This window comes from Oreochromis aureus, linkage group 7 (genome assembly GCF_013358895.1).
Source record: "Oreochromis aureus strain Israel breed Guangdong linkage group 7, ZZ_aureus, whole genome shotgun sequence".
NCBI classification, from domain to species: domain Eukaryota; kingdom Metazoa; phylum Chordata; class Actinopteri; order Cichliformes; family Cichlidae; genus Oreochromis; species Oreochromis aureus.
Genome location: NC_052948.1, coordinates 13,594,568 through 13,621,949, shown reverse-complemented (window position 1 = coordinate 13,621,949; position 27,382 = coordinate 13,594,568). Strand labels below are relative to the sequence as shown.

The window sequence follows — 27,382 nt, the reverse complement described above, 5'->3', positions numbered from 1 at the left end:
CTTCACCTCACCCTTTTTCTTCCTGTCATTGTCCCATATTTCTTTCTCATTATATTGTAGCTGCCACCCGCTTTCTGGTGAATGCACCTGCTCTGCAGGATGGACAGGGCTTTACTGTAATGAGACCTGTCCGCCTGGATTCTATGGAGAGGGATGCATGCTGACTTGCAGCTGTGCCAATGGAGCTGACTGTCATCCTGTCACGGGTACCTGTACATGTGCCCCTGGGTTCATGGTGAGTATCATGTACATTCACTGCTATTTTATTGGACTCATATCTGTGGCCACTTTCGGGATAATGTTTTATTAAAGATTTTCTTTCAAATTTGACCTTTACCTGATCTCATGAGATCTAGATCTCTGTTCCCAGAGCCAAAATGCCAAGATGGGGCCACAGTTGCGCTATGCAAACCGAAACACAGCCAATGTGTACTCAAGGAAAAGGAGAAAAAAGAAGTTGGTGGAAAAACAGAGAAAAGAGCACTCAAAATGCATTAAAAACAAGCACAAGCTTAAACGGCATTTAAAACACTTAGAAAGAGCAGTCCTTGAACATCCATGACTTTGTGTTCTAAACCACGTTGACACTTGCATGTCCATTTTAATTTATTCGCAGCTATAATTATCGTGTCAACTTGTAATTATGCTATTGGTTACATTAATTTCTCATGAAATGCTCAAGGGTTAATTGTATTTGTAACCTCGCTCCTTGTAATCTTTAATATACTGAAGAATATCTCTATCTCTACTAACCAATTATTGTACTCGCATGTCTCATACCACATGCTGTGAAACGCTTCACCCCTCTCCTCCGTGAGCCTAAGTTGTGAAGGTTGCAGCTTTGACTTATGTTTCATGTTTTTTTTGTGGCTGTTGTAAAATGTTTGTGTCAGTGTGGTCATAATTTTTTTGGAAGTTGTCCCAGTTTCACTTTAGAAGCTTTTTGTACACAGACAGTCAAGAGCAAGGTGAGACATTTTATTATCGCCTTATTATAAATGTGCTCTACCGCATCACAATAAATCCTCTGGTACCTCCCAGTGCAGACATTAATAATGGGTCGTGTGTATTTTACAAATACAGTCGATATGTCTTGACTTGTAGCATCAGTGCGGAGCAAGCTGAGATCTGTACTCCTGGACCAATTGGGAGAAAATTGAATCCTTGACCTATATATGTTTTCGTTTTAGTCGGTTTTTGTGCAGCCATATTGTTCCCTCTTACAACTGTCAAATTAGTTGGGTAACTTCAATCAGTTTCCCTATTGTATTTCTTGTCTTGCAATCTGAAGTTAGAGAGCAACAGCGACTGCAAGGGTACATTTCTGCCAACATTACATTTCGGTGGAAATTGCCTGTGTCTTACAGCAGGCCACTGTGGTGAATTGAGCTACCGAGCAGGGCCGCAGACTGTGTCTTAATTTGCTCCACCTGTTCTCTTTGGCGGCTGCTGGGAAGGACTGCCAGATCCATTAAATAGACCTAGAGGGCAGGAGCTGGAAAGAAAAGAAGGCAGTCAGATGGGAGCAGACACACCTCATATGGAGGATTGGTGTGTTTGAGTGTGTGTGGAGAGGTTTCTTTTTTTGTACTTTTAACAAAGCTGCTGCTGTGCAAACACTTTGTTACAGAGGTAGAGCTGTGTAGCTGCTACCTATAATTGTGTGACATGCATCACACATGGTTATTATCACATGGAGCTTTTAAAATGTGGTTGATGATGGTGTTGCGGCTATGATTGCAAGCGAAGTCACTTCCCCGGGGGACAGCTGATAAGACTAAGCCTCCCCACTGCATCTTTGTTCTGGAGTCCCATCGGGGGGCAAACCAAGCAAAGTGTCTGAGCAGACTGAGCACCTGCACGCTTGATTTAGCTCTAGTAATTGGACATGCTCTTTTTGACTGGGACAAAGTGATTACATGTTACCTATTCAGGCATTGTCCCTTGCAATCTGCAGCATGTGGACTCTGTAAGATGTCTTTCTTTTTTTTCCTTTTTTCTACAGATTCTGTTGGTACCGCTTTATGTGAAATATGAATGCATTAGGAATGGATTCCGGTCTGCCTTTGTAGGTGGTGAAAACAATTTTCCTATCTCTCAGGGATTTCTCTCCTCATCAGAAGGTTCAGAGGTTCATTTTCAGCCATGCTGCATGAATTTTAAACTGCACTCACTCACCCAGCAGTTAGATGAACTGTTAAGGAGTGAGAATGATTGGTAATTAGTGGTGCCATTTGCATCTAGTCTCGAAGGGTACCAGCCTGATCAATGTTGTGTCAGCTAGTGGCTTTCTGGAAAAAATGCACTCCAATTACATTAAGATACTAATAGGTATGAATTTAGTGCTTTGGCCAAGGACGACCTGGCTGACTCTCAGCAGCTCTGGTCTGGTTACTGCTTCTATCGGCTGTGTAGTTATGTAAGGTCCTGCTGCTCCTATGCAATGGACTGACAGCCCGTGTATTAATAATGATTCTCCACATCCAGACTTCTATCCTTCCCAGCTCAGAAGGAATATGAATCAGTCGACTAATGAGAGAGCTGCCTTTCCCCACTTGAGAACAGACCAACCACTGGTGTCCGCACTGTGAGGGGGGAAACCAAGTGGAATTCGACGCAGTCATGGAGGCAGCAAAATCCATGTGGTCATTTGTGGCTGTATGACGTTTTATCCATGAGTCCAGTCACCAGTAAATTGCCTGAGCTCTGAAGAAAGACTGCACCTCCCTGCCAGTCCCCATCTGTCCAGCCCTCCCCCCTCCCCCCGAGCCGGTCGAACTTCTTGCCGCACTTAACAACTGTAACTGAACTGCTATTGTTAGCAGTCTTGAAGCTGTCGTTTGCGGCAGAACAAAGGTTATTGCAACCGATTGATAAAAATTTCATTCGCAGACAGGCGCTTTTATGTGGTGTACGGGGAGGAGAGATGTTTTAAGATGTGTGTTCTGCCCCTGGCGTCCACTGGCACATCTCCTCCTGCCTCATGTTTAAACTGAGTTCAAAATGATAATGAGAGCAGTGAGCAGCCAGCAGTCCCCCAGCTCTCTGGTGAGCGAAGCAAGAGCCACTCAGGACTCCTCTGGGCCTCTAATTGGAACTCTAAATCATTGTGTCACCTGTCACTCAAGTCAGAGTTTGAAACAAAGGGTGTGGGCATCCATAGACTGGCTGTGATCTCTAGCTGAGGGAGGGACAAGAGCGGTGGAGGTGGGCTGTGCTCAGCCTTTAAAGCAGAGAAATTCTAATGACAGCAGGATGCAGAGGACAGAGACGGAGTACTTCATGTCCTTTACCAGATACTTAATTTTAATGCAACAACACTAAAAGGCTGTGCCAATGTGGCTGCCAATCTTTTCTAAGGTATATTAGAGTGAGAGGTTATAGAGTTGGTCTATAAGTGATGCCTGTGGGATCCTGTCCATCCATTTCACTGTGGAATTCATTTACTTGGTTTTTATCGCTGTTTTTGCCTAGTGTGGCTTTGGCTGAATATCTGGCCTGATGAGGGCCCATGTGCTAAAATGTAGATACAATGTTCTCACCACAAGATTCAGCCCTATTTCATTCCCATGCTGTCAAAACCATGGAAAGCTGCTAATGTCTCACAGACGCGCACAATGTGTTTTTTCCCATCAGTGCTGTGACGCACAGGGTAATGGCAATAATGAGATGGGTTTTACTCCCACATGATCACAGGCAAACTTGTAAAGGACCCCTTGGCATCACATTTATGGGCAGGGTTAATGTGTGGAAGGTGCATGTTCTAACCCAAGCCTCAATCTCCTGATGCTGACTTATTCGCTCATTAAAAGAGGACCATTATCTCTCTGTGTCCAAGACTGCTGCTGACAGTGTGTCAAGGACACCGGTGCCAAAGGACACATTATGAGTATCTTAAAAGTTGCCATTTTTTGTTGCTGCTGTTTGGCATGCTTGTTTGGCTCACTCAGCAAACCGGTAAAGTTGAAGCCAAAGAAGTGGTTCGAACTCAAAAATCCAGTTTCTTTGTCTGTTTGAACACACAGACGTTTTACTTTTTTTTAATTTAGTTTGGCTCACAATTCATGATGGTTTCATCATCTCCAATGTCCATCGCAATAAGCATCCATAAATCAGATCTCAGACAAACTCCAGGATGTTCTTCTTTACCTTCCAATGTAATGTAATGCAATGTAGTGTCCAATCCAATCCATGGGAAGCTTGCAAACAACAACTTATTATGCTCATGAGCCATATTTTTATTTCATTTTAGTGTGCCAGTTCTGTTTGCATGCCAGTATTGTCTTGACTGCTTGAGTGGGGTCCACAGTGTCAGATTTTGAAAACCCTTATAGAGTACAGCTTCCGCAAGTCATTTCACAAGGCAAGGGCAGTAACTTAATGTGACTTAAGTTTATTAAGAACTCAAAAGATTGCATTAATAGAGTGAAGATGATTAGATAAGAGTGCAGAGTTAGTCATTGCTTGATTGGAGAAAGGGGTGAAAAGTCTGGATTCTCCAACTTTGGAGTCCTTCCTGCATCTCAGCTGAAAAGGAAATCTAATGGGAGACGGAGATGAAGAGAGAAGTTGAGAGATGGGGTGAAATGGGGTTGCAAAAGGCAAACCATGGCTCAGAGCAGGTGCTGTCAGAATATATAGAGTGCATAATTGGAAGTTAAGAAGAGATAGCTTGAGCTGATCAAGTGTGGTCCTTCCTTTGAACTTCAGTTACTTTCTTAAATCCATTCAATTTCAGTCTCCATACAGACACAATGTGACTTGTTTAAGTAAACAGCTTAGTAAGCTATACAGAGAAGTAGAGTCAACCTTCCCGGTGTTTCAGTCCACATCCTTTCAGACTATTTTATTCCTTTTTCAATCAGCCAGAGTCAGCATTTATTGCCATGTTGGTTGTTTGCTGCATGACTTTGCGTTATTTCTCCCACAGGGTGAGGACTGCTCTACAGTGTGTCCACCTGGTCTGTTTGGACGTAGCTGCATGTCCACCTGCTCTTGCCATAATCATGCATCCTGCTCTCCTGTTGATGGCTCCTGCCTCTGCAAGGAAGGTAAAGAATCATGAGGTTGAGCACAAGTCTTCTATATTATGAGATAAGGTGTACTGGCTGTGCAGATGAACAGATGGATGAACATTTGTACACATAAATTCTTGTGGACTAAATCCAGTTGCATTCTGTGCATTGGGTTGTTTTCCTTACAAACTTTATTTAATGTGTTCTATTTTTCAGTCTAATGAATAATACATGACATAAGCTATTCTTACTTTCTTAAGACAAAATTATATGGCTTCATAAATACAGTACAATGCAAAATTCTTGAGCCACCCCTCATTTCCATGTGTTTTTCAAGAAAAATGTGAAATAGGTGCATCGATTTATTGAAATGTGCAAATATGAATGAGAATGCAACGTGCAAGGTAAAACCTGTACAATTCTAATGATATTTGGTATGACCGCCTTTATTCTTCAGCACAGCATGAACTCTCTTAGGCAAGCTTTTTTGTCATTTCTTCATGTAGGTTTCAGGAATAGTTCTCCAGGCTTCTTGAAGAGCACTTGAAGCTCTTCTGTGGATGTTGGCTGTCTTTTGTTACCTTCTCTGTCGAGATGATCTCAGTAATGTTAACGAGCATGGTGTGGGGAGGCCAATCTATGACTGACACTATGCAGTTGTGTGTGTAGAATCATTGCCATGTTGATAAATGAAGCCACTGTCAGTCAGACAATTTCCAGATGGTTTTACATGATGGATCAATGTATGACGCTATTTTCTGTTGACAATGCCATAAAGATTCACAACACCACTGACCTCAAACTACAAATCATTGCAGAGCCTCTACTCTGCTTTACAGATGGCTGTGGATGGTCACTGTTGTACCTCTGTCCTAAACTCCTCCTCAACAATCTAAACTAAAACCTTCAAATCTGGATTCATCCCTTAATAAAAACCTGTTGCAACTGATTTTCAGTCCGTATTTTTTCTTTATTAAACTCAGGTCTGCCATTTTTTCTTTTGTCCTCCACTTGTCCAGTTTCCTCAGATTGTTTAAGGACACATTGCACACAATGCCAAGATATGCCACATATTTGGCCAATAGCACTTTGGGAATCACCTTGCTGGTGCAAAAATATTATTTTATGGCCATCAAACTGTGTTATCTTTGGCATTTTTCATCGATTCAACTAAAGAAATGGGAACAAATGATTGGTTTTGTGACAGGCAGCTAATAACAATGTGCCTAACGATATATTTCTGTGAAAGACAGCAAAGACTAAAAATGACTGAAAAGGCAGCCAAAGTTCAAAGAAGAACTTTCAGGGACCTTCAGAAAGCCTGGAGAACTATTGCTGCAGGCCACTTTAAAAATTACAAGAAAGTTTGGCTCCTTGGAAGCAAACTATAAAGAAATGAGGGGTGGCTCAAGATTTTTACACAGCACTGCATAAATGTCTCACTGATATCAAATCCTTCTTACCTTCTAACCTCTCATTGCCTATAAAAACATGTTCCTTTCTCAGATTGTATTGTTTTCCACCTGATAAAAGATGAAAAATAACCAAATGTCCTGTATAAAGAGTGTGCACCAAATATACAGTATACACAGTCAATAGTACCACCCACATCAATTATTCCTGAGAGATTTCACACACAGATGTTAACTTGCGGATTAATGGAGGAATCATGTGATAAATTCTGACTGCCAACAGTTAAGTCTATTCAGTGTTTTGGGGGCAATATATCCAGGATATATTGATATATTTCTCTGGAAGTGAAAACTTTGTTATATTTGAACACAATAGAACAACTGAAGAGTTTACCGAAATCCAGATGCTATAAATATACCACATTTTTTTTTATCTTTTACCCATTGTACTGGACGCACTAAAGAGAAACTTAAGAACGCTCCAGAGTCAGTAGGACTGAATAAATTTTCCAAGTCCATCCATAGTTATTGTGCTCATTCATACATTGCCATTCTTAGAGGTGTGTTTCCTCTTTGCAGTTGAATCATATCACTTTTATTAAAATTAATCTTTAGGGTTCAAGCACAAGGGCAAAAACCATTGTAGCTGACCATTTTTTAAACCAAGGATGTCAAACATAAGGCCTAAGGGCAAAAATCAGCCCGGCCTACTGGAAAGCTTTTTAAAATGTACGGAGGACCTAAATTTCGGGAATTAAACTGTTGTTTCTTATTTTTTTCCATCTTTTCTTCTGATGAAGGCCTCCATCATGATCACTGATATTACAACAAAGTTATAGATAAACAATTAATTTAGAGTAAGCCTCCAGTTTTTTTGTTTTTGTTTTTTTCACTTTTAAAATGAAATGACAGTTTATTACAATGGGTCCACAGTAATTATAGAATACAACGTTTTCTGTGAATGACCTTGCAGAACTTTTTCTGAAGTTTTACACATTTCTTACAATTTATGCCGAAAGAGTCGTGACGACAGAGCAGAATTTCTTTGGTGTGCAGAAGAACTGAGATGCACAGTTGACATTGCACTTCTTTTTCTATTATTAAGATATCTCATGGATCAAGTGGGTAGTTAAACTTCTTTGCACTCATAGAAAGAAGTGTTTCACTCGTCCGGCCCACTCAAGATCAAAGTGGACTGTAAGAGGCCAATGATATAAAATGAGCTGACATCCCTGATTTAGACTGTTCAGTTGTCTGGTAATTTTAATATAAAGCAACTGGCTTCATGTCGCTTTTCTTATATAAATGTTTACAGTTTGATTTTTTCTCTCTGTTACTCGAGGTTGGCAGGGTGTGGACTGCTCCATCCTCTGTTCCAGTGGTGCCTGGGGTCTGAGCTGTAATCAGACATGCTTATGTAGCAACGGAGCTGCATGCGATGCTATAGATGGCACTTGCACATGTTCTCCTGGTTGGAGAGGAGAGCACTGTGACGAGCCCTGCCCTGTAAGTCTGTCTTTTTTAACTGAGAGATTAATGTGAAGACCCAGCTAAATCTTTTGCATCATTGTGCTTTATTTTAGATTAGTTAGATCAAGTTTTCTTATTATTATCATCGTTGTCAGGAGGGTACGTATGGGTTGGAGTGTCGTGAGCGCTGCGACTGCAGCCACGCTGATGGCTGTGACCCAGTGAGCGGTTATTGTCGCTGCTACCCTGGCTGGACAGGTTTGTACTCATTTTTTCACAATAAAATCACAGTAGTCTGTCTTTAGGAGCAGAAGCGGCCCATCTTTAGTTGTTATCTTCATTAGCTGAAAATCAAAGACATTAGATGCTAGTCAGACACACTGATTTACCATAACAGGAAAATATGCTGCAGCATTCATGGCTTGTGCAGTACAGTATGTTTACAGAATGTCTACACAGTGTTTTGTTAATTAAATGTTCAATTTGTTTTGCCACTGCGCCGGTGGCATAGCCGAATGAGAGATGTTGAGAATTGAGCTCTAAATTAATTCTCTTGGCTGGCACGCTGGAAGCTGGTATGCAATCATGCTTATATTATGTGATGCCGGCTACACACAAGGACTGAACTGAATCATCAGCTAAATATTTGCAAACTAAATCAAATAATTGGCCCACATTGCTCTCAAGATTTTTAGATATGTCTTGTGATATTGTTATTTTTGGTTCTGTTTATTAGAGTTTGCATTTTATTGGGAAATTTGATTAAACCAGCTGCCGCGTTTATTCACCAGAGTACCAATCGTTCTTTGCTATCACAAGCTCTCCACTGGAATCTGATCCCCTCTAGATGCAAATAGTTTTTCGTTTTTTGGGGGGGGTTTGCACGCCCATATGTTCGCTCTCTGTTTCTTGTCATTTAAACCATTTGCTTACAGGGAAAAAGCTGGAGGTTGGAAAGTATGAATGTCACAGCAAGGGTGAGAGTCATTATGCTCAAAAATGAAGCGTCGCATCTGAATGTCAAATACAGGGGGCTAGCAAAGGACCTGGTCTCTGAGCTTGGGCAGAGAGGTGCAGTCGGAGAGGGAAAAAGATTCAGCAGGAAAGGTCAAGCCTGTGAGCTCTCAGCAGCCCACTCCATTCAGCCTCCCGAGCTTCGGGCATTTATTCTGGGAAACAATGTGGGTTTTATTATCTGCAAGAACGGAGCCGGCAAAACGGGCCTCTCATGCTCTGAATCCCGCACAGGTCGGGACCATCTGTCAGCCTTAATTGAGTCACCAGGGTGCAGAGCTGAGGGCAGCGTGCAGCCCAGTGGGTCGGACAAACACACACATACATACTTAAATTGCAGCGGCTTGACAGCGGACTCTCTGAAGGAAGGAGCACCTAGAGAGAGGGCTATGTGGGATTCGTCACAGGACTAAGTCAGGGATGGAGTGAAATGTCTGTTTACAGCTATTTTTGTAAACACTGTCATATCACTGAGTGTGCCAGGGTTGGTATTGCATTCTACTTTGCTGTCAACTTGGTGTTGGCTCTATTGTGAGGCTTGCCTAAATTGTCGAGAAGCTTGACTTTAGGAGTGTGTGCGCTTAAGTGGCTAGGCCGACTATGACCCACAGAATTGTTACTGAACTGTCGTGAGCCTGACATCAGCCAAGACAGATTTAAAAGAGTTCTCTGACTAGACACTTGATGCAGGGGGCATCGTGCTAGACCATGTTAAATAGGACTTTGCCTTTTATTTCTGTAGAGATTCTGGTCCATGACACGAAGCAGGTAATGTGATGTGTGTTTACATGCACCAGGAGAGAGAGTTAAAAAGGGAGAGAGAGGTTTGCTTTGCTGTGCTCACTGTACAAATTGGATAGTGGGACCTCTGGCACTTCTCAGCGAAAAGCCTCCTTTGAAGAGACTTCAGTTCTGGCTTCTTTCACTCTTTCTTCTTCTCCCTCACTAGGCACCCAAAGCCCCTCTGTTTGTCACCATTAGACTGAAAAATGTGATGCTCTGTCCGCATTCATTTTCTGACAGTAAAGCCAGCCACTGTTTTTCTTTTTTTTTCTGCCTGGCCTAGCAGAACCTCAAACACACTTGCACAAGCCTTGCCCTCCTTTTGATGTCCATGGCACAGCTTCTGACTTAATCACTGCAACTGTACCCCCCACACCCATCCAGCCCCCCACTCATCAGACTTAACATTTCCTATCCTATATAGCCTTAAGGTGCCATGGTTACCGTATAACATTAGTCCCCAGAGTTTAGTCCAGGTTTAATTCAAAGGTACTGCACTAATGCCGCTTTAATTGCCACACCATTCTCAGATATTCTCACTCAAAGGAAATTTCAAATGAGGCTTCGAACTGAGGGCTGAAGCTTGAAAGGTTGCAGAGTTTGCATGCATTTGTGTGACTGTGTGACACCGAGCGTGTGCATGTGCAATTGCAGGGCTATGCCACACTTTCTAAACCCGGCTGTATACATGTAGAACGGCACACATGAATTTTTTGTCTGAAGGAAAACATGGCGCTCTGATGGGCATGCTAATGCATTCACAGTGAGAGCCCTGTATGGATGCAGTGTTTTGCATTTGGTTGAAGCCACAGAAAAAAAAAGACACTGTGACACTTGCAGACTGTGGTCTGAGTACTTCCCTTCAGCTCCATGCACTACCCTGGCTCTGCTGAAAGAGAATGGGAGACAAGCTTGGCCTCTCTTGAGACCCAACCCTGTTAATCAACACAGTGCACTGGCAAGGAGCTCCAGTCAGATCAAAAATAAAATACATTTGGAGAGGAGAAGCAGAGTGTGAAAGATGGGCTGAAAAAAAAAAAAACATCCTCAAACTGCAGCTTCTTTATTCAAAACTAAAATAAGTCAATGATTCATGTTAGTTTAATAACCCTGCAAAGATGTGCAATGATCAAGCATTGTGAATGCTGCCCTTTAATGATGTGTTTTTACAGATGGCACGCTGTTTAGAATTTATCAGTTTACCAGTCTTTTGCCTTCTTAGTATTCATTCACTGAAGATTTGGTAACATGCCTGCAGGAATCCACTGTGATAATGTGTGCCCACAAGGCTTCTGGGGACCCAACTGTTCAGTCAGCTGCTCCTGTCAGAATGGAGGATCGTGCTCTCCTGAGGACGGCACATGTGTGTGTGCACCTGGATACAGAGGGACGTCCTGCAAAAGAAGTGAGGCTCTTTCTCTTTCTCTAAGCAACTTATTTCTATCTAAACCCTTAGGAAATAAATCTGTTACACTGAGACCAGCGCACTTGCAAACTCCATCACAGCACTGACCTTGTTTGATCTTTGAAGAATTGTTGTTGGACATAACTGCTTGAGTGTAAACCCTTCATCACAGCTATCATGTAATCACAGTGTCTTTGCCCCAATGGCATTCCCCCAGACACATAAACAGACACATACACACACAGACACACTTCTCACCCCCTTCTGGCACAGTCCTCAACAACCACCTCACAGTGGGAGACTCACAGTCCTCGCCTGAGGCTCATCAGAGGGTATGCTCACTGGGAGTGCCAGCTCTGGTTTCCGAACGGGGTCTGTCTGAAGGTGCTCTCAAGTGATGAACTCACTGATTGGGAGTGAATTCACTGTCTCAAACCTGTAAACATCAATTTGAGTGGAGAGACTTAAACACGCCGTGTGTGTGAGAGACAGAGAGGGGAAATGGTTACTCCTCCAAACTCAATATTTACACAGATAATTTTCTCGTCAGCTAGAAACCTCGTAACTGCAGTTTTGCGCTTTTTTTTCCTCACTGAAATATTGTTAACTGAAGAATTGCATGCTTCTCCAGAGGATGATAAAAATGCACCACACCTGGTGCTTAAAATAAAATCCACTGGGTAAACTTAACATTGCAAGTTTGTCAAGCTACAACTGAGGTTGTTTTGTCAGTTTCTAAAAGGTTTCTATTTTGGAAATACCCAGCTGTCCCCTGACAGTTTTCTCCAAATCACTGGCTGTGAAAATAGTGTAACTATTCCTAAGGCGCTCTTAGGAAGTGTAGCGCTCGAATGAAAATACGTTTTTAATATAAATTGCAGCTTTTTATAATGGTTGCACAATCTTTGCATAAAGTGTTATATAATAACTTTTACACCACCGTTTATATATCTCTCGGTTCACATTCTTTCAATGAAATTTGCATTATTAACACAGTTGTGTGTCTCCTGACATATATAGATCATCAGGCTGCTCTCATGACTTGACGTAAAACAGACTCACTATTCTCTTAACTCGTTTACTATTCTGTCTCTGGCTGCAGATAAAATGGCAGTGATTACAATGGAGACTGACTTTTATACTTTTCCCCTGCCTTTGCTGTCGCTCCTTGTCTTTTCTGCTTTAATTCTCGCAGCCTTGATTTTTCTGCACTCCCTTGATCACTCTTGTCATGCTTTGTTTCATTACTATATACCTCTTGTTTCATCCAACACTGGTGACTGATTCTCTGTCCTCTCCTGCCACACTCTGCTGCCTGCAGTCTGCTCTCCGGGGTTCTACGGGCACCGCTGCAGCCAGTCGTGTCCACAGTGTGTGCACAGCACCGGGCCATGCCATCATGTCACGGGCCACTGTGAGTGCCTGTCTGGCTTTACTGGCTCGCTGTGCAACCAAGGCAAGTAGCCTTCTATGTCCTTTTGACCTTTACCCTGCTCTTTCACGTACAGTGAAATTCATTCACTGTGAAGTTTGAGTGTTTTTTTTTTCTTTTTTTGTTGGTTATTTTTGAAAATGCCTTTTTCTAAAATACAAAAATCTGTAAGGGAATAATACTGATCATGTTGTTCCTGTACATTTTGTTTAAGTCCTCTCTTTGCACACTGGCTCTAATAAGATGACCTGCTGCCTCTCGCACTAGCATCTTAGCCTTGAAACTTTAAAATATGACTATTATCGATGCAACCCAAGCTAAAAAAAAGGAAACAAAAAAAACCCAACCTTCAACAGAGGACGGAAAATTGCTAAGAGCCACGTTTTTAGACAAAGAATATTTTAAGTAAATTTTGCTGTCCCTCTGCCTAATTCTGCAAAGGGAGCTGTATGTAAATTGCTTTCATTAATATACAGACAAAAAAATGCACAAACACACCTGTTTCTATTGTTAAACTTGTTTTCAAGGCAACTTTTCTTTTGTGGCGTTACTGAGGATGTTATATGAAAACAACTTGGTTTGGCACTTTTTATTCCTTAAAAGCGACATTTCTCAGCAACTACTTCTTGTAGTGTGATGACATCATGATAAATGTTTTACAAAGAGGGTTTTGTCTTGTGCAAGACATTTAGCTATATGTCTGGTCAAAAAGAACATTTAGTAGGAAACTGAGAAAAAGAATGAATGTATATTATGTGTGTGTCATGGTAGTTTTTGTCTCCACACTGTCCATCCATTGAACAGTGTGCTGATTTCAGTTCATTTGTGTGACAAGGTATTGTATTTGTCGTGTCAGTGGTTCCACATTAAAAATGTTCTCCGCTGTTCTGAGAAGAGATACCTTCACACAAATGCGCTGTAGATTTTTTTACTCTAATAATTTACCTCTTTTTTAAAATAAATTACAGAAAGGCGATGGGGAATTTTTGAATTCTCTTTCATGGCTTTAAGCAATGTCTTACAAATAAAAGTTTAATAGCTTAGCTGAAGGAAGAGGGAAAAGTAAAAGCGAGAACCAGTCCTAATTTGTCTGAACCATAATTACTGGTGAGCGGGCGTTAGGCGACGAGGGACGGAGGTGGCCATCATCATGCACATTATCCTCTTGTTGAGCCCCATTGTGTCCTCACTTGTCCTCTGTCCAGCACACAAAGTCCCAGCCTAATGAAGCTCTCCCAGTGAGCTGAGGCTTGAATCCCCAGAAGCAACAGTATGGGGGAGCCAACCTCATGGCTTAATGACAACCTGCTTGAAAGAGGTTGAAAGAGCTCTCAAGAAGAGGGAAAAACCAGTTGAAATGTAATCATTAAAATCACCCCCCATGATAATGAGTCAGACCCATCTCTTTCACAGCCTGCCACCTTATCAGATATTCCTAACGGTGGCTATTCTTTTATGTGAGACGTTTATTGCATCTGCTGGCACTGCAGCTCCCTGATCCTGATAGTTAGATACACCTTGGTTCAATTTGTCCCATGGTCCAACAAGGAAACACAATGGAGGTTTCACTGGAAATAATATTTCTTATTGAAGAGTGCCTGGTTGCATTGAAATATTAATTTCATAAAAAATGTATACAGTGGTCTGTGTACATGGTCTATTTTAATTCTTTGGCACATCACTCATTCCACTCTAGGCAGTGGAAATGGGGCAGTTGTGCCACAGGAGGCAGTGACTGACTCCTCCTTTTGTCTAAGCAGATCACTTCGTGTCCACTCAAATAAAAGGATATCATCCATTAGAGGAACATGTTTATACAACCTTTCACAAAATCAGTGTGTTTGCATAAATGTGTTCACAGTAATGTGCCTAAGTTTAGTGTCATAATGTTAATGGGTTTTTCTAATCTTAAAAGAGGCAGAGCAGTTTTTTTGTTTATTCGTAAAGTGGTGTGTTGTTTCTATCTGTTCTGCAGTCTGTCCAAGCGGCAGGTACGGGAGAGCTTGTGCCGAGATCTGCCTCTGCACCAACAACGGCACCTGCAACCCCATTGATGGCTCCTGCCAGTGTTTCCCTGGCTGGATAGGAGAGGACTGCTCTCAGGGTATGGCTTCCTTCCTTCCTTCATCCACTCTGTAATTTGCTCATTTTTCCACTTTTCCCACTCTCATTGTCTGTCTCCACTCCTAATTTCTCTCTCACCCTTACCTTCATACACATTAATCATCTTCATGACCCGGCACACAGAGAGAACTACCCTCAGCCCCAGCTGATGTAAAACACACAGCTTGCTTAAATGATTGTTGTAATACATTATGCTCTTTGATTTACAGAACTGTAGGCCAAAGATCATTAGCAGAACTTTGAGCTGCCATGGCATGGGAAATTGATGTGTGTGTGTGTGTGTTTTTTTTTAATTGCATTAACTATTAAACTAAAAAAAAAAAAAAAACAACTAATGATCACACGGGTGATACTCCATACATATTCACCTGACAGCAATTTCCAACACTACAACTTGTGGGCTTGTGGAGGGTAATGACAAAGCTGGATTTTCTTCCAAATGTATCATTTTAACATATTGTATGAAAGCGTGGAGAATGTCTGGACTTTTCCTCAAACATATGTGTTATGTGATTCATGTATGCATGTCTAGGACGTAGTGTATGTAAGGGAGAGTGCGTGACCATGAGTTTGACTGTGTCTCTGGCGTCTGCAGCCTGTCCCTCTGGGCACTGGGGCCCTGATTGTCTCAACTCGTGTAACTGTCACAATGGAGCCCAGTGCAGTGCCTATGATGGAGAGTGCAGGTGCAGCCCCGGCTGGACCGGTCTCTACTGCACACAGCGTGAGTTTCTCCCATCCAGTTAGTAGACACACAGTGTCATCTACTGGCAGTCTAATAGAACTGCAGCAGATGACAAGTGAGAAACGATACTTTTTTCAGATTACAAGGAAACTGGATGTTTTTATCTATTTTTTTTTATTTTTTAAAGTGAGAGAGAGCAACAGCAGAACAGAACTAATGGTCATTTCATTAATGTTCGTAATACATCCCAGTCATTTACCCAGGGATAGAGCAGATCATCAATATCAGTCCACTAATTTGAATTTCCATTATCCATCACCTCGAGGGGTTTATTCAGTATTGTTTGCAGTGTGGAGCTCCTGCTATTGTGCATGAAAATGACATTTGTTTTCCCCCTCTCTTCTCTCATATAGATTCTTACTATTTCCAGTTGTCTTCTTCTTTATTTCCACCTCTAGGTTATGTTGACAGCATAACGGCATTTTCTGCAGAAGCAGGAAATGTTTCATTTCAATTCATTCACATTGTGCCTTATTGAGTATGCAGCAGAGACATTGAGTGATATTGATTTCCTCGTTCCTTTGCGATTTGACCTTGACTCTCTATGTTGTCTTCCCTTCTCTTTGTTGTCACCACTCCTCCCAACCCAACATTTTATACATCTCTGTCCCAGGCTGTCCTTCAGGGTTCTACGGCAGGGACTGCTCCGAAGTCTGCCGCTGCCAAAACGGCGCAGACTGCGACCACATATCTGGCCAGTGTGCTTGCCGAACCGGCTTCATTGGGACGAGCTGTGAGCAGAGTTGAGTAGGCACAACACATTTTAGCTCTGAGCAAAATTACCCAGTAGATGAGTGTGTGTTCTATAAACAGTTTGGCTCCCACTCTGTAAGTGCTTTAATTTTGATGGGTGTAATAATGTGCCTCTCTGTCATGCAGAGTGTCCCGCTGGTACATTTGGATATGGTTGCCAGCAGCTATGCGAGTGCCTGAACAATGCTACCTGTGACTATGTGACTGGAACATGCTACTGTAGCCCCGGCTATAAAGGCATCCGCTGCGATCAAGGTGAGAGGTGATTGAGATGACCGAGGCTTTACGGGGTATTATCGCTCAAACACAGATGTGTACGCATTGTTTAAGGGACCCACTGTTTCTGCTTTCTCTATAGCAGCTCTGATGATGGAAGAGCTGAACCCATACACGAAGATCAGTCCAGCACGAGGCTCCGAGCGCCAGTCGGCGGGGGCTGTCATGGGCATCATCTTTCTCCTCCTCATCATCATGGCCATGCTTAGTCTGTTTGTGTGGTACAGACAGAGGCAGAGGGACAAGGGCCATGAGATCCAGCCAAGTGTATCGTACTCGCAGGCCATGCACATTACCAACACTGACTACTCTCTGTCTGGTAAGAGTCTTACATGTGCATTTTTACATCAGTTACAATATATGTATTAAAACTGCTGACACCCCATGCAATATCACTAAAATGGTAAAAAAAAGGTATAATTTTGCTTTTGAACCCCTTTGTGTATATCCTCAGAGTGTGGCAGTACTGTCGCGATGAGAACCAGTGCCCCTGAGATCAGTCAGAGCCAGAACAGCAGCAGTAGCAGTGGCCAGTGCTTCTCCAACCCTAGCTACCACACCGTGGCTCAGTGTAACGTGGTCTCAACCATTTCCAGCAACTTGGATGGCACTCTGACCCTCAAAGTATGAACTCCCTCCATGTCTTCACACAAAATGTACTGCAATTTCTAAATTACACGCTGCAGTACAAAATCAACACTGCATTGTCTTTTTCTTTTCACAGTCAAACACGCTGAAAAGCAGAAATGGGTCTGAATGGAGGGCCTACTGCAACCTCAACGACCTGGGTCAGTTTTCTCCTCTCCCTTATTACATCGCATGTCATAGATCCGGAATTTGGACCTTACAGAACCAGCAATTCAAGGGCAAAAGACACACGTGTCGTTCTCGCACACCCTTTATTGGCGCTAACCTGCTGTGAATGAAGATGAACCAGGGGTCTCTTGTTAGACATAACCTTTGCTCTGATTTTGATAAGATATGCAGCGAAAGCAGTGGTGCGAAGATGAATAGGGGTCACTATGAGCTCATTAGTCCTCTTTCACTTCCCCTGGTGGCACATTTTTCTATGAAGGCTTACATTGGGTCAAACACTACACTCCTAGGCTGTGAACGATAGAAAATTAAGTGTGGCATTTAAAAGGAGCGTATTAGCATTTCATAAATGGTTTATAACAAATTAAAGGGTAGTTTGATGTAAGCACATCAAAGTGGGTTTTTTTTGTATTAATGGTAATTGTCAGGTAACCATTTGTAAGTGGAGAATAAGGTATGGTGCACAGATAATGAATGACAGTGTGAGTTGTCATACTGTTGGAGAAATACTGTATTATTAATATTATTATTTTCTTTACTGCTTATGTCCTGACTTTAGGTGCGCTGAACACTGTTGCAATGCATTCTGACCCTAAGGCGTCAAATGCTGCTGTTCTGTCAGATGCCACTGGTGTCCTAGAGATACGCACAAGGTGTCCTTTTTGCTTCGGTGCCGTGACGTGCTGCAATATAAGATGCCAAGAGATAACTGGGCCCCTTTTTAAAGACTGATAAAATCCTCAGTAGGAAATGATTGCAGTCCATGTCCCCTTTGGGAGCATTTGTCTTTCGGACTTTGTTTTGCTTTATTTTCTATCACTGAATTCAATTTTGCATCCACTCACTGGTTAGGCTTAGGCTTGCTTAACTTTGGAAAAGAGTGCACAGTGCAAAATTTGTGGTCTCACAGTGCATTTAAATGTGAGGCCAAGGAGTCCTTTACTAGATTCAATACTGTATGTGACAAGTTTGGAGCGAGAAAGCAGTCTTAGTCTCGCTATAACCCAGTGGGTCATGCACAGACACCAGAGGACACCTTGTGCATATCTGTGAGATGCCAGCAGCTTTGACAAAAAGGACAGTGTTCAGCGCTCGGGGAATCACAATAGGCTGGATGTCCATTCAAAAACCTAATATCTATAATTAATTCTTTGTCATGCTTGACTTTAAAAGTCGGAGCCCCCATTTAGCTTATACGTACAAAGCACATCAATTATAATGAGAAGTCAAAAAGTGGTTTTTATTTACTCAGCTATGAACTATTGTAGTCACAGTACTTGGCTTGTTTTTTTGTTTTCGTTTTTTGTGGTATTTTGTTGCTGGCAGTAACTTATCGCCATCATTTTCTTCCTATCCTTTCAAAAAATAAAAAAAATAATAATATTTCACTATAATGAGACGTCGCCTGTCAACCTTCACACGTTCTGGGAATTTAATGTGATGTCTGACTTTGCTGTTTTGACGTGTTTACAGATGTTCAACAGGGTGAGGCACAGACACAAAGAGGCTCCAGGAAAGGTAAGAAATGAATAGCAGGGACAGTTTGCAGTCTGCTGCATGCGTGTCTGTGAAGACCTACTCTGCATATGGAATCCTGTTCAGCTTCACTAGCAGCTAAATTACAAAATCCTTTTATGCTTAACAGCCCATATATCCATTTTCCCATTTGGGTCGTGTTCCCCTCTGAGACAGCTATTTCTCCGACCCAAAATTCCACATCCGTATAGTCTCTGTGATTTATGTGAAAACTCACTGCACTTTGGACAAGATCATGGTGGGCTGAGGTTTTATTCCAACAGTAATTGCTCTCTATGGCTCCGTGCCTGATACGTCATTTTGTCTTCCACACTGTTCAATCGGTGGTGAATGTGAGAAACCCAAGGGTGTGGAGAGTGGTCTGAAGCAGCTTTGCTGCGGTCTCTAATGAGCCCTCTTATCAGTATGATGAGACTGTTATGGATGAGACGAGTCCTCCACTCTCTCCCCTTTGTACTCTGATTACTACGTACCACCATTAGTCACCTGTCCGAGACAAAAGAAGCTCAGCTTCTTGAGAATGGCAACGTGTTTCGCTTCCATTCTTCTGGTCACGCTGTGATACCGGCTTAAATTTTAGTCCTTTAATATCAGAGTTCAGTATGTACGCCATTGTTAAAAGTCAGTGGCAGGCACTTCATCTCTGTTGATACTAAATATGTCCTTGTCTTGCGGCAGCTGCAGATTACATCAAGAGCTCCATGTGCAGCAACAGCTCCTGCTCCCTCAATAGTGAGAATCCTTATGCTACCATTAGAGACCCACCGGGGCTGGCTTGCAAGCACACAGAGAGCAGCTATGTGGAGATGAAATCCCCCTCCCACCGTGAAGTGCCCTTTGGAGGCACTGCCACCCTCCTGGGCAGTGCAAGCAGGAATGTCTATGATGTTGGTGAGTGCATTGTTGGAGTGTTGTGTGTGGAGCTCAGCAGGGTCCTGCAGCTTATGGCCTCTCTGGTCATGTCCCATATTGTGATCCTGTACAGAATTTGTACACCTTGATAAAAGAAAATATATGTGGTCTCTATGTTGCATGTACCTCTCTGGTCTCTTTTTTTCCTCAGCCTGTGCCTGCCACTTTACCTTCTTATATATCTCTCCCACTTCTTCCCCAAACTGTGACAGAGCCGACAGTGAGCGTCCTGCAGGGGCCCAATGGAATGGCCACCGGATTCTCCCAGAGCCCCTACGACCTTCCCCGCAGCAGCCACATCCCCAGCCACTATGACATACTACCCATGCGTCACAGCCCCACGCACACACCCCCACCGCCCCCAGAAAGCCCCAGCTCCCTGCTCTAGAAGGCACGCTCTCCTCCGGGCCTCTGACTGCGTGCCGGCATCTGGGAAACATCCAGCCACCTTTCAACCAACGGCCCTCCCTTTGTCTCCCTGTGTGTTCGATTAGATACTGACATGCTGAGATGGAAGGACAGCCACAGCTCCTCTGGACCCTGCTCTCTTTGGCTCCCTCACTGGCGCCCTTTCTATCGCCCAGAGAGAGAAAGGGGGGGAGAAAGAGTGTCCCACACACCAGCGATCATTCACTCATTGTATTTTCTTATATAATTGATCACACAAACTGCTGCCTGGCCTCTTTATGGACCTGCTGAAGTGGAACAATATCTTTCCAAGCACCCTGTAAGACAGTATACATGGAGTGGGTGGACAGTTTATTTACCTGGAGAGAGCTCTCTTCACTCTGATTTTTAACCCATCATATCCGTTTGCATTCAAGGGCAGCCAAGCATTTATAAAGTCCCCGCAAAACACAAGTGATTTTCTCCACAGGAAAGAAGGTTAACAGCCTTCACCATATCTAAGCAGGCAAAGATCTACTATGTATAGTGTTTATGAATTTTCTCTGTGAAGCAGCTGCATATCACAGCACAGCTGCCACAAAGTGCTTACGATCATCTACTCTGAAGTGAAGAAAAGCGCAGGCAAAGGTAGCGAAACCTCCACTAAATGTTAATTTAAGGAAACTTTGCTGTGAGTGAGCCAAGTCTGAGAAAGCATGGATAAATAGTAAAATATTGTATTTGGGGTTTTTTTATTCACTGTTATCCAGTAATGATCACAGTTAATACTCATGTGATCTCTGTGTCTTACTAAAGAGCTTCTCTTAGTTTTAGTGTTAATGAGGCCCAGTGTATCTTGAAATGTATTCAGGTCATCAGTGTTCATGCATTTATTGCATTGCTGAAAGTAACAGTAAGTCTCAAGTTTGGATTTTTCTCCCCACACTAATGAAGTGATCTGATCTTGTGTTGTTTTGTACGTGAAAGCTTCTTCTTCCTTTTTTTTTTCTTGCAAATGTTTTGGTTTACATTTTTTTTAATAGTGGGTCTTAAGAAGAGTTTGCTTAGATTTTTTTTGTATTTATAAATCTAATTGCTTTTTTTGGATTGTTTTATATTAGTGATGGTGTTCCTTTTTAAAAAAAAAACAAAAAAAAAATCTGTGTTATTCTAGCATAAAAAAAGATGAGCATGGATACCCGCTGATGTAGATAACACAATTTATCTTCTTGTGAAATTATCGGTGTCATTTTGTGAACTGTTTTTGAAGTCACTTAAAATGTTCTCACTCTCTCTGTCAAATTATAAATTGAAAAAAGGAGAAAAAAAAAGGCTTTCACATGAGCAGTTTAAGACCCACAAATATCCTGTGCAGTATTTACAAAAGGGAATTATATGTTTAAAAAAAAAGAAAAAAGAAAGGGAAAAAAATCCATTTCTAAATTAATTTATGTTTATATCAGGCTAAAAGAGCATATTTATTTATTTATTTATTTATCGAGATGAATTTGCTCATTCACTATGTGAATTCCATTTCACCCTATGTAGAAGCAATAACATGTTGACAATCGATGCACAGACAGCGTTTCATTAGTGCTGAACATTATCCCATCTTTGACCAGTGTGGTGACCAGTGGATCATAAACCGTGTGACTATTTGACCTCCGTGGAAGGTTTTTCTAGCTGCTGTCATATCAAAGCAGGTTGTTGTTTTGGTACAAGTTTCAAATTAAATGCCTATTCTGCCATCAGAAACCCGTTTCAGTCAGGTTAATACCCTTCATGAAGGGTTCTGGTCTGGTGAACAACAAATCTTATCAGGTGGCTTAATGATGAGTCTTTGGGTGAAATTCATGAATAGAAACTCTTTGTTAAATCCTCCAATGTTATATTCTCTCTGCAGACTGAAGCAGAAAGAGGACAACTACATGATTTAGACCAGCGATAGGCTTACTCGTCACCGCAGGGCGCCGGCTGACCCGTCGACTATTTTAAAATTCACTGTGTAAAATTGATTGAGAGGTCTCCAGCGTTGTGCGGTGTTGCATGAAGGCTTTTAAACTTAACAAAAATTCAGATGCCCCTACTGATTGGACTATCAACTTGTCAGTTTTATTCATTTAATCTCATAAATACTACTTTTTTATCATTTAAACTGGCCCCTGGCCTCCTGTCACTCTAAAGGAGCCACCTCCAGGCAAAGCAAGCTGATTTACACCGTACGTACGCTCCAGTTCTGCACAGCCTGTAAATTTATCCGCTACACCACAGAGGAAAATGTTTTATCCTTTATTCTACCGCATTTATTGTACTTTCATTAGATTTACTTGACAGCTATATAAATGAAATCACAGGAATTAAACACTTTCTTTTGAGTAATTTCCTGATCGACTGTGCACAACAGTGAAAAACAGAAAAGCTATTTTTTTACTGCTACTCTGGGTGAAAGTGTGGAGCCTGTTTTTCATCTCTGACTGCACCCAGGATCGCTGATGGTTGTAATTGGTGCTCAGAAGTCTACTTCATGAACACGACAGGCTGAGATGATGACCTGTTGGAGTTAAGTAAAGATACAAATTTTTAGAGCTGTTAAGTTTGTCTCAGTGCATGTGGTTTTTAAATAATTTAAGCTGTTGGATAACCAAATACATTTAATATGACTACCGTATCTGTCTATATGAAGTTATAGAAATAACTCTGTGTCTCTCATGTGTTAAAGGCCATAGTGCTTGCTTTACTAAAAAAAAGTCATAACTGTCATAATTACCGGAACAGGGAGAAATTGCAGGGTGTTGGGTCACCATTACCAAAGAATTAAGGAGCGGGATTTTTGAGTTCCACTCAATTGACAACCAACAAGCCCTGAGTGATGCCCCACGGAAAGGAAATGCAGTCACTAAGTCAAGGAACTAATGGACCAAATACAGCCGGGGACTTTAAAGAGAGCTAGAGTGGAAGAAAAGAAGCATAAAAGGAAGAGGTCACACTGTAGCACGGTAAGCACTTGAGAGATGTCGATTTTTTTTCTTCTCTTTTTTGGCTTGCTGAATAGCCTCTCCACACTGAAATACTTTATGTGATTTCTCAGAGGTCAGACCATGTAGAGAGTTACAGACGGCAACAAACCTTCATTTGACTAAAAGCTGGACAGATACTGAATGCTTAAAAGTTCTGTGTGTTCAGATGCAGGTATCATTATTGCTGCTGGGGAGCGTGTGCTCTCTTTCAGCTGAGTCACTGTGACAGAAAAAAAGAAAATGTTTCTAATTTCCGGAGTCTTGTTCTGCCGACTTTATGAATATTACATCTCAGTGTAAAGCATGCCAACTGTATTAGTGGCACATTCGCTTCTGTCCACATCTGTTCTCCATTAATCCTAATTTAACAGTGTCAGCTGTCTCACGGGAAGTCATTTGTTTCCCTTTAAAATACATTTTATACAAAGTATTGAAATAATCTTCACAGTTGAACATATTTCTTCTCCTTTATTACTGCTAGTCTTTCAGTGGGAAGTTAAAAGTTGCAGAGAACTTGTTGGACATTTTCACTTTGTTAACAAGAAGCACTCAAAGAGCACAAACCTCTGCCATGGCAGCTCATTCTCTGGGTAGCATTTACTTTTAAGGGAATAGTATTGTATTCTGTATATATTCATTTTTGTTTTCTTTGTTCTTTTCAAACTACTTTAAGAAATTTGTAGTGCAGTAAAAATCAGAGAAGGGCAGCTAAACAGATAATGTAGGCGTAGGTAATTATCAATAAATCAAACAAGGTATTGATTTACGAATAATCAGCTCATTCTTTCTCTTGACCATACTTTCTTTAAAGATGTAACAAAGGCAGATGTGAAAGTGAGGTCAGAGGTCAAATGTGACATGATATTTGTAATGCCAGCATCATTTCCTAAATGTTACCAGTACAAACAAAGATTTAATGATAAGATATTTGATTAAACTCTGACCTTATTTGACTAGAGTAACATGATATTTTTAAATCCCCATATATAATTCTCTGTATACCAACATGTTGTCAATACAAGCAAAAGCAGTAGGAAGCATGGGTTTAAATAACACTGTATAGGATAATTATCACTTTGACCTTCAGTTTAATCTATCAACCTTGAGGGAGAGGTCAGAGGTCATATGTGACATATTAAAATATTTTTTACAGTAGTTTCTATATGTTGACACATCACACTTATAAGGATCATTTTTTTCTACATTCTAAAGCCTTTTATCAATTTCTGATAAATCATTCATTTGGCCTTGAAGACCTTGGTGGATGTAAGCCAAATTTTAATGGATTGTTAACATGACCCCACTCTACAACCCTACCACGTTTTATCAAAATTCATTCAAAGCTTTTCCAGCTATCGTGTTTACAGGCAAGATGACATGCAAACGCTACCAAAAACATCAACAATCAGTGACTCACACACACAACACAAACTCATTGCAACTGGTTGAATGTGAGCAGTGTCATTGGTTTGATTCATATGTGTGCATATCTTTGGTCTGTATCTTACAACATTTATAAACGTTGAGCTGAAGAAGAACTTCAGGGCTTTTTTCACTTTCTAATGCAGTCCTTAGGCGTACACCTTTCTGGTGCAGTTGCCTGTCAGCTCTATCTCTCGCAAAAGCTGTTTTTCACAGAAGCTGTCATAGAGTGGGGAGGGAAGAAAACATCTACATGTTCTGAAAAGCTGGACCTGGATGCTGACCACACTGCTGCAGAATAACCTGTCACTTTCACTTGAGTCTGACATCAGCTGTTGAGAGCCAGGGAATAGATTTATGTCTGGTGCAGAAAAGTGAAGCCAGCACGAAACATTTGAAAAGAGCGACACGCAACAACTACCGATAAAGTTTCTATTTTTCCTGGTGAACTTCTGCCAGCAGGATCAATCGTGGTGTGATAGCGCTTTCATTTAAGTATGCACCATTTGACTGCACTCTGCTGTGGCTAAATCCATAGCAGAGCTCAGCTGCCGATCTTTATTGTGGTCACGTCCTGCTACAGGAACTGTGATTATCCATCAGACCAGAGCTGGATCTTTACTTAATGCACAATCACTATTCATCCCAGTGAGGTTGATCATTTTCACTCCCTCTGTGTCTGTATATAATACAGATGAAAACCAACCTTGACACTTATAACACTGTTCAATAACTAAATAAGCCTGTTAACAAATTAAAGGTGGGAAAGGAAATGACATGAGATTTGTCTAAATCAACTGGTGAGACCTGTTAATGGAGAATTCTATGAGGACAGATGTTTCCATATGAGTTCGAAGCTCAAGGTTTAAAGAAATTACTATTTTTATGGAGACAGAGCAACCACATTACTACAACCCTGCGAGTGCTCAAGGCTAGTGAGTCCTGCTATGTAATGTTGCACCTCGGTCTATAATGCTTTTTTTCACAGGTATTGGTTGAACTAAGGAGATTTACCCTAGAGGAGTTGAATAATCTCAGCCATAAACTGATTTTGTGGTAGGCCTGCAACTGTGGTGAACTCACAGATGTGCAGTTGCACTTTTTTATTTAATTGTTATCAGGTACTCTTTGCAGAAAGATCATCGTTAAATTTGTATATTCAGATCTAAATTAATTGTATTTCAAAAAGATCTAATACAAGATGTTTCATCAGCAGCAGTTTATCATAGTATTACAATTACATAAGCGCGCCTCCTGGAAAGGATTTGGAATGAAAGATCACTAAATTGTGGTTGAAGACTTAATTTAGTCATGGTTAGGTCATTATTACTAGTGTGGACTGGAGACATTGGAATCGCCTTGAGGTTTGCATACTCATATGCAGTGGCGGTCCTAGCCTGTTTGGCGCCCTGGGCGAACACTCCCTCTGGCGCCCCCCCCTCCACCACACACAAAACATATTAAGGATTGTACATTAACATAAAACTGTTGTCCACACACACACACATATATGAAGACAGAGAGAGTATGCATAGTATGCAAACGGCTACCAAACAGACATCATAATTCTTCATACAATGAGAACAGGACAAATCAACAACTGACAATGACTAATTAATATTAAAATCTGTAACATAATGTATTGTTTGGAGTTTAATCTGTTAGTGTTACTATTTTTACCATTTCTTCTTGGAGCAGCTGTAACACACGTAATTTCCTTAGGAATTAATAAAGTGTTCTGATTCTGATTGTTTCAGGATGACCTGCCATTATCCAATGACACATCTGCTTACCTGTATCTTTTGCTCGTTTCTCCTCCTCTTTTCTATTTTTTCTAAACTGAGCACCTGATGGCTTTGAACTTTTCTTGTCCATCTTCCATTGGTTTTAATTTTGCACTCCAGTATGAACACCCATACCCCAACCCGAGGATCACCACAACATATCCTAACAGACCTACACCTTAGTTCACAGATTCCCTTTGTCTAGGGTGCATTTCTGAGATTTCACACAACCCAGGATTCAAATCATGAATACATAACAGACTTGGATTTACAACATTAGGAATGAAATGTGCTCGATTTGGAAGCAGCCGGGGCTCCTCCCCTTTCGACTGGTTGTGTGTGAGACTTTAAATCATCAAACTGTAAATTTTGAATTGTCATTGATCCCTTTACCCCGAGTCCTAAAGTGTATATTTATTTTCTTACTCTTCTTATATTTATTGTTTGTTTACTTGCACTGCTGTAACTGGAGCCTCGTCGTCTCGTCTCTCTATATACTGGACTGTATGTAGCGGAGATGACAATAAAGTTTACTTTGACTTCAGCAGCGAGCAGGCGCACCGAGGGCTCTCGCGCTCACTTTTCGTGTATAGAATTTTGAAAAAACATCGGTGCAAATTATAAGTCTGTATCATGATGTCTGGTGTTTTCGTGTTGGTTATTTTGTTTTATTTTGCTAGTTGGTTATTAGATGCCGCTCCAGTCAGCCAGAGAATCCCCCGCCGCCCCGCCCTCTCCTCTCTGCGCCGCAAGCAGCAGGCGCACCACGCAAACCGAGGGCGCCCTTACTCCCAGCAAATGGGCGGTAGAAAACCGATCGATGCCTGTGCCATTCCCAATATGCGCTGGCTGCCGTAGGGGCAGCATGAGTACGAGCGTTTTTTTTTGCCGATGCCCGTGATGCCGCCCCCCATCACGATGCCGCCCCGGGCAACCGCCCGTGTCGCCCGTATCTAAAACCGCTACTGCTCATATGTGCCCCAAAGACAAGCAGAAAACAGAATGAAAATCAATACCTGCGGTTCTTGCAATTACACATTTTGACCACCAGCAGGCAGTCGAGTGCTCGCGAGCGCGTC

At 41.7% G+C, this 27,382-nt stretch overlaps 1 protein-coding gene across 1 annotated transcript in view; it reads left to right on the top strand.

The window, feature by feature from the left end:
* Positions 1-21,789, top strand: part of megf11 (multiple EGF-like-domains 11) — a 73,216-nt gene extending 51,427 nt beyond the window's left edge. Inside the window, exons 11-26 of the mRNA XM_039615488.1 lie at positions 61-235; positions 4,931-5,051; positions 7,770-7,933; positions 8,053-8,155; positions 10,953-11,099; positions 12,421-12,555; positions 14,507-14,635; positions 15,251-15,379; positions 16,014-16,142; positions 16,280-16,408; positions 16,512-16,748; positions 16,884-17,053; positions 17,154-17,217; positions 18,719-18,763; positions 19,460-19,672; positions 19,906-21,789. Coding sequence (XP_039471422.1) covers positions 61-235; positions 4,931-5,051; positions 7,770-7,933; positions 8,053-8,155; positions 10,953-11,099; positions 12,421-12,555; positions 14,507-14,635; positions 15,251-15,379; positions 16,014-16,142; positions 16,280-16,408; positions 16,512-16,748; positions 16,884-17,053; positions 17,154-17,217; positions 18,719-18,763; positions 19,460-19,672; positions 19,906-20,081 — 2,266 coding nt within the window. The 3' untranslated portion in view covers positions 20,082-21,789. The remainder of the gene's footprint in view (positions 1-60; positions 236-4,930; positions 5,052-7,769; positions 7,934-8,052; positions 8,156-10,952; positions 11,100-12,420; positions 12,556-14,506; positions 14,636-15,250; positions 15,380-16,013; positions 16,143-16,279; positions 16,409-16,511; positions 16,749-16,883; positions 17,054-17,153; positions 17,218-18,718; positions 18,764-19,459; positions 19,673-19,905) is intronic.
* Positions 21,790-27,382: the final 5,593 nt, after the last annotated feature.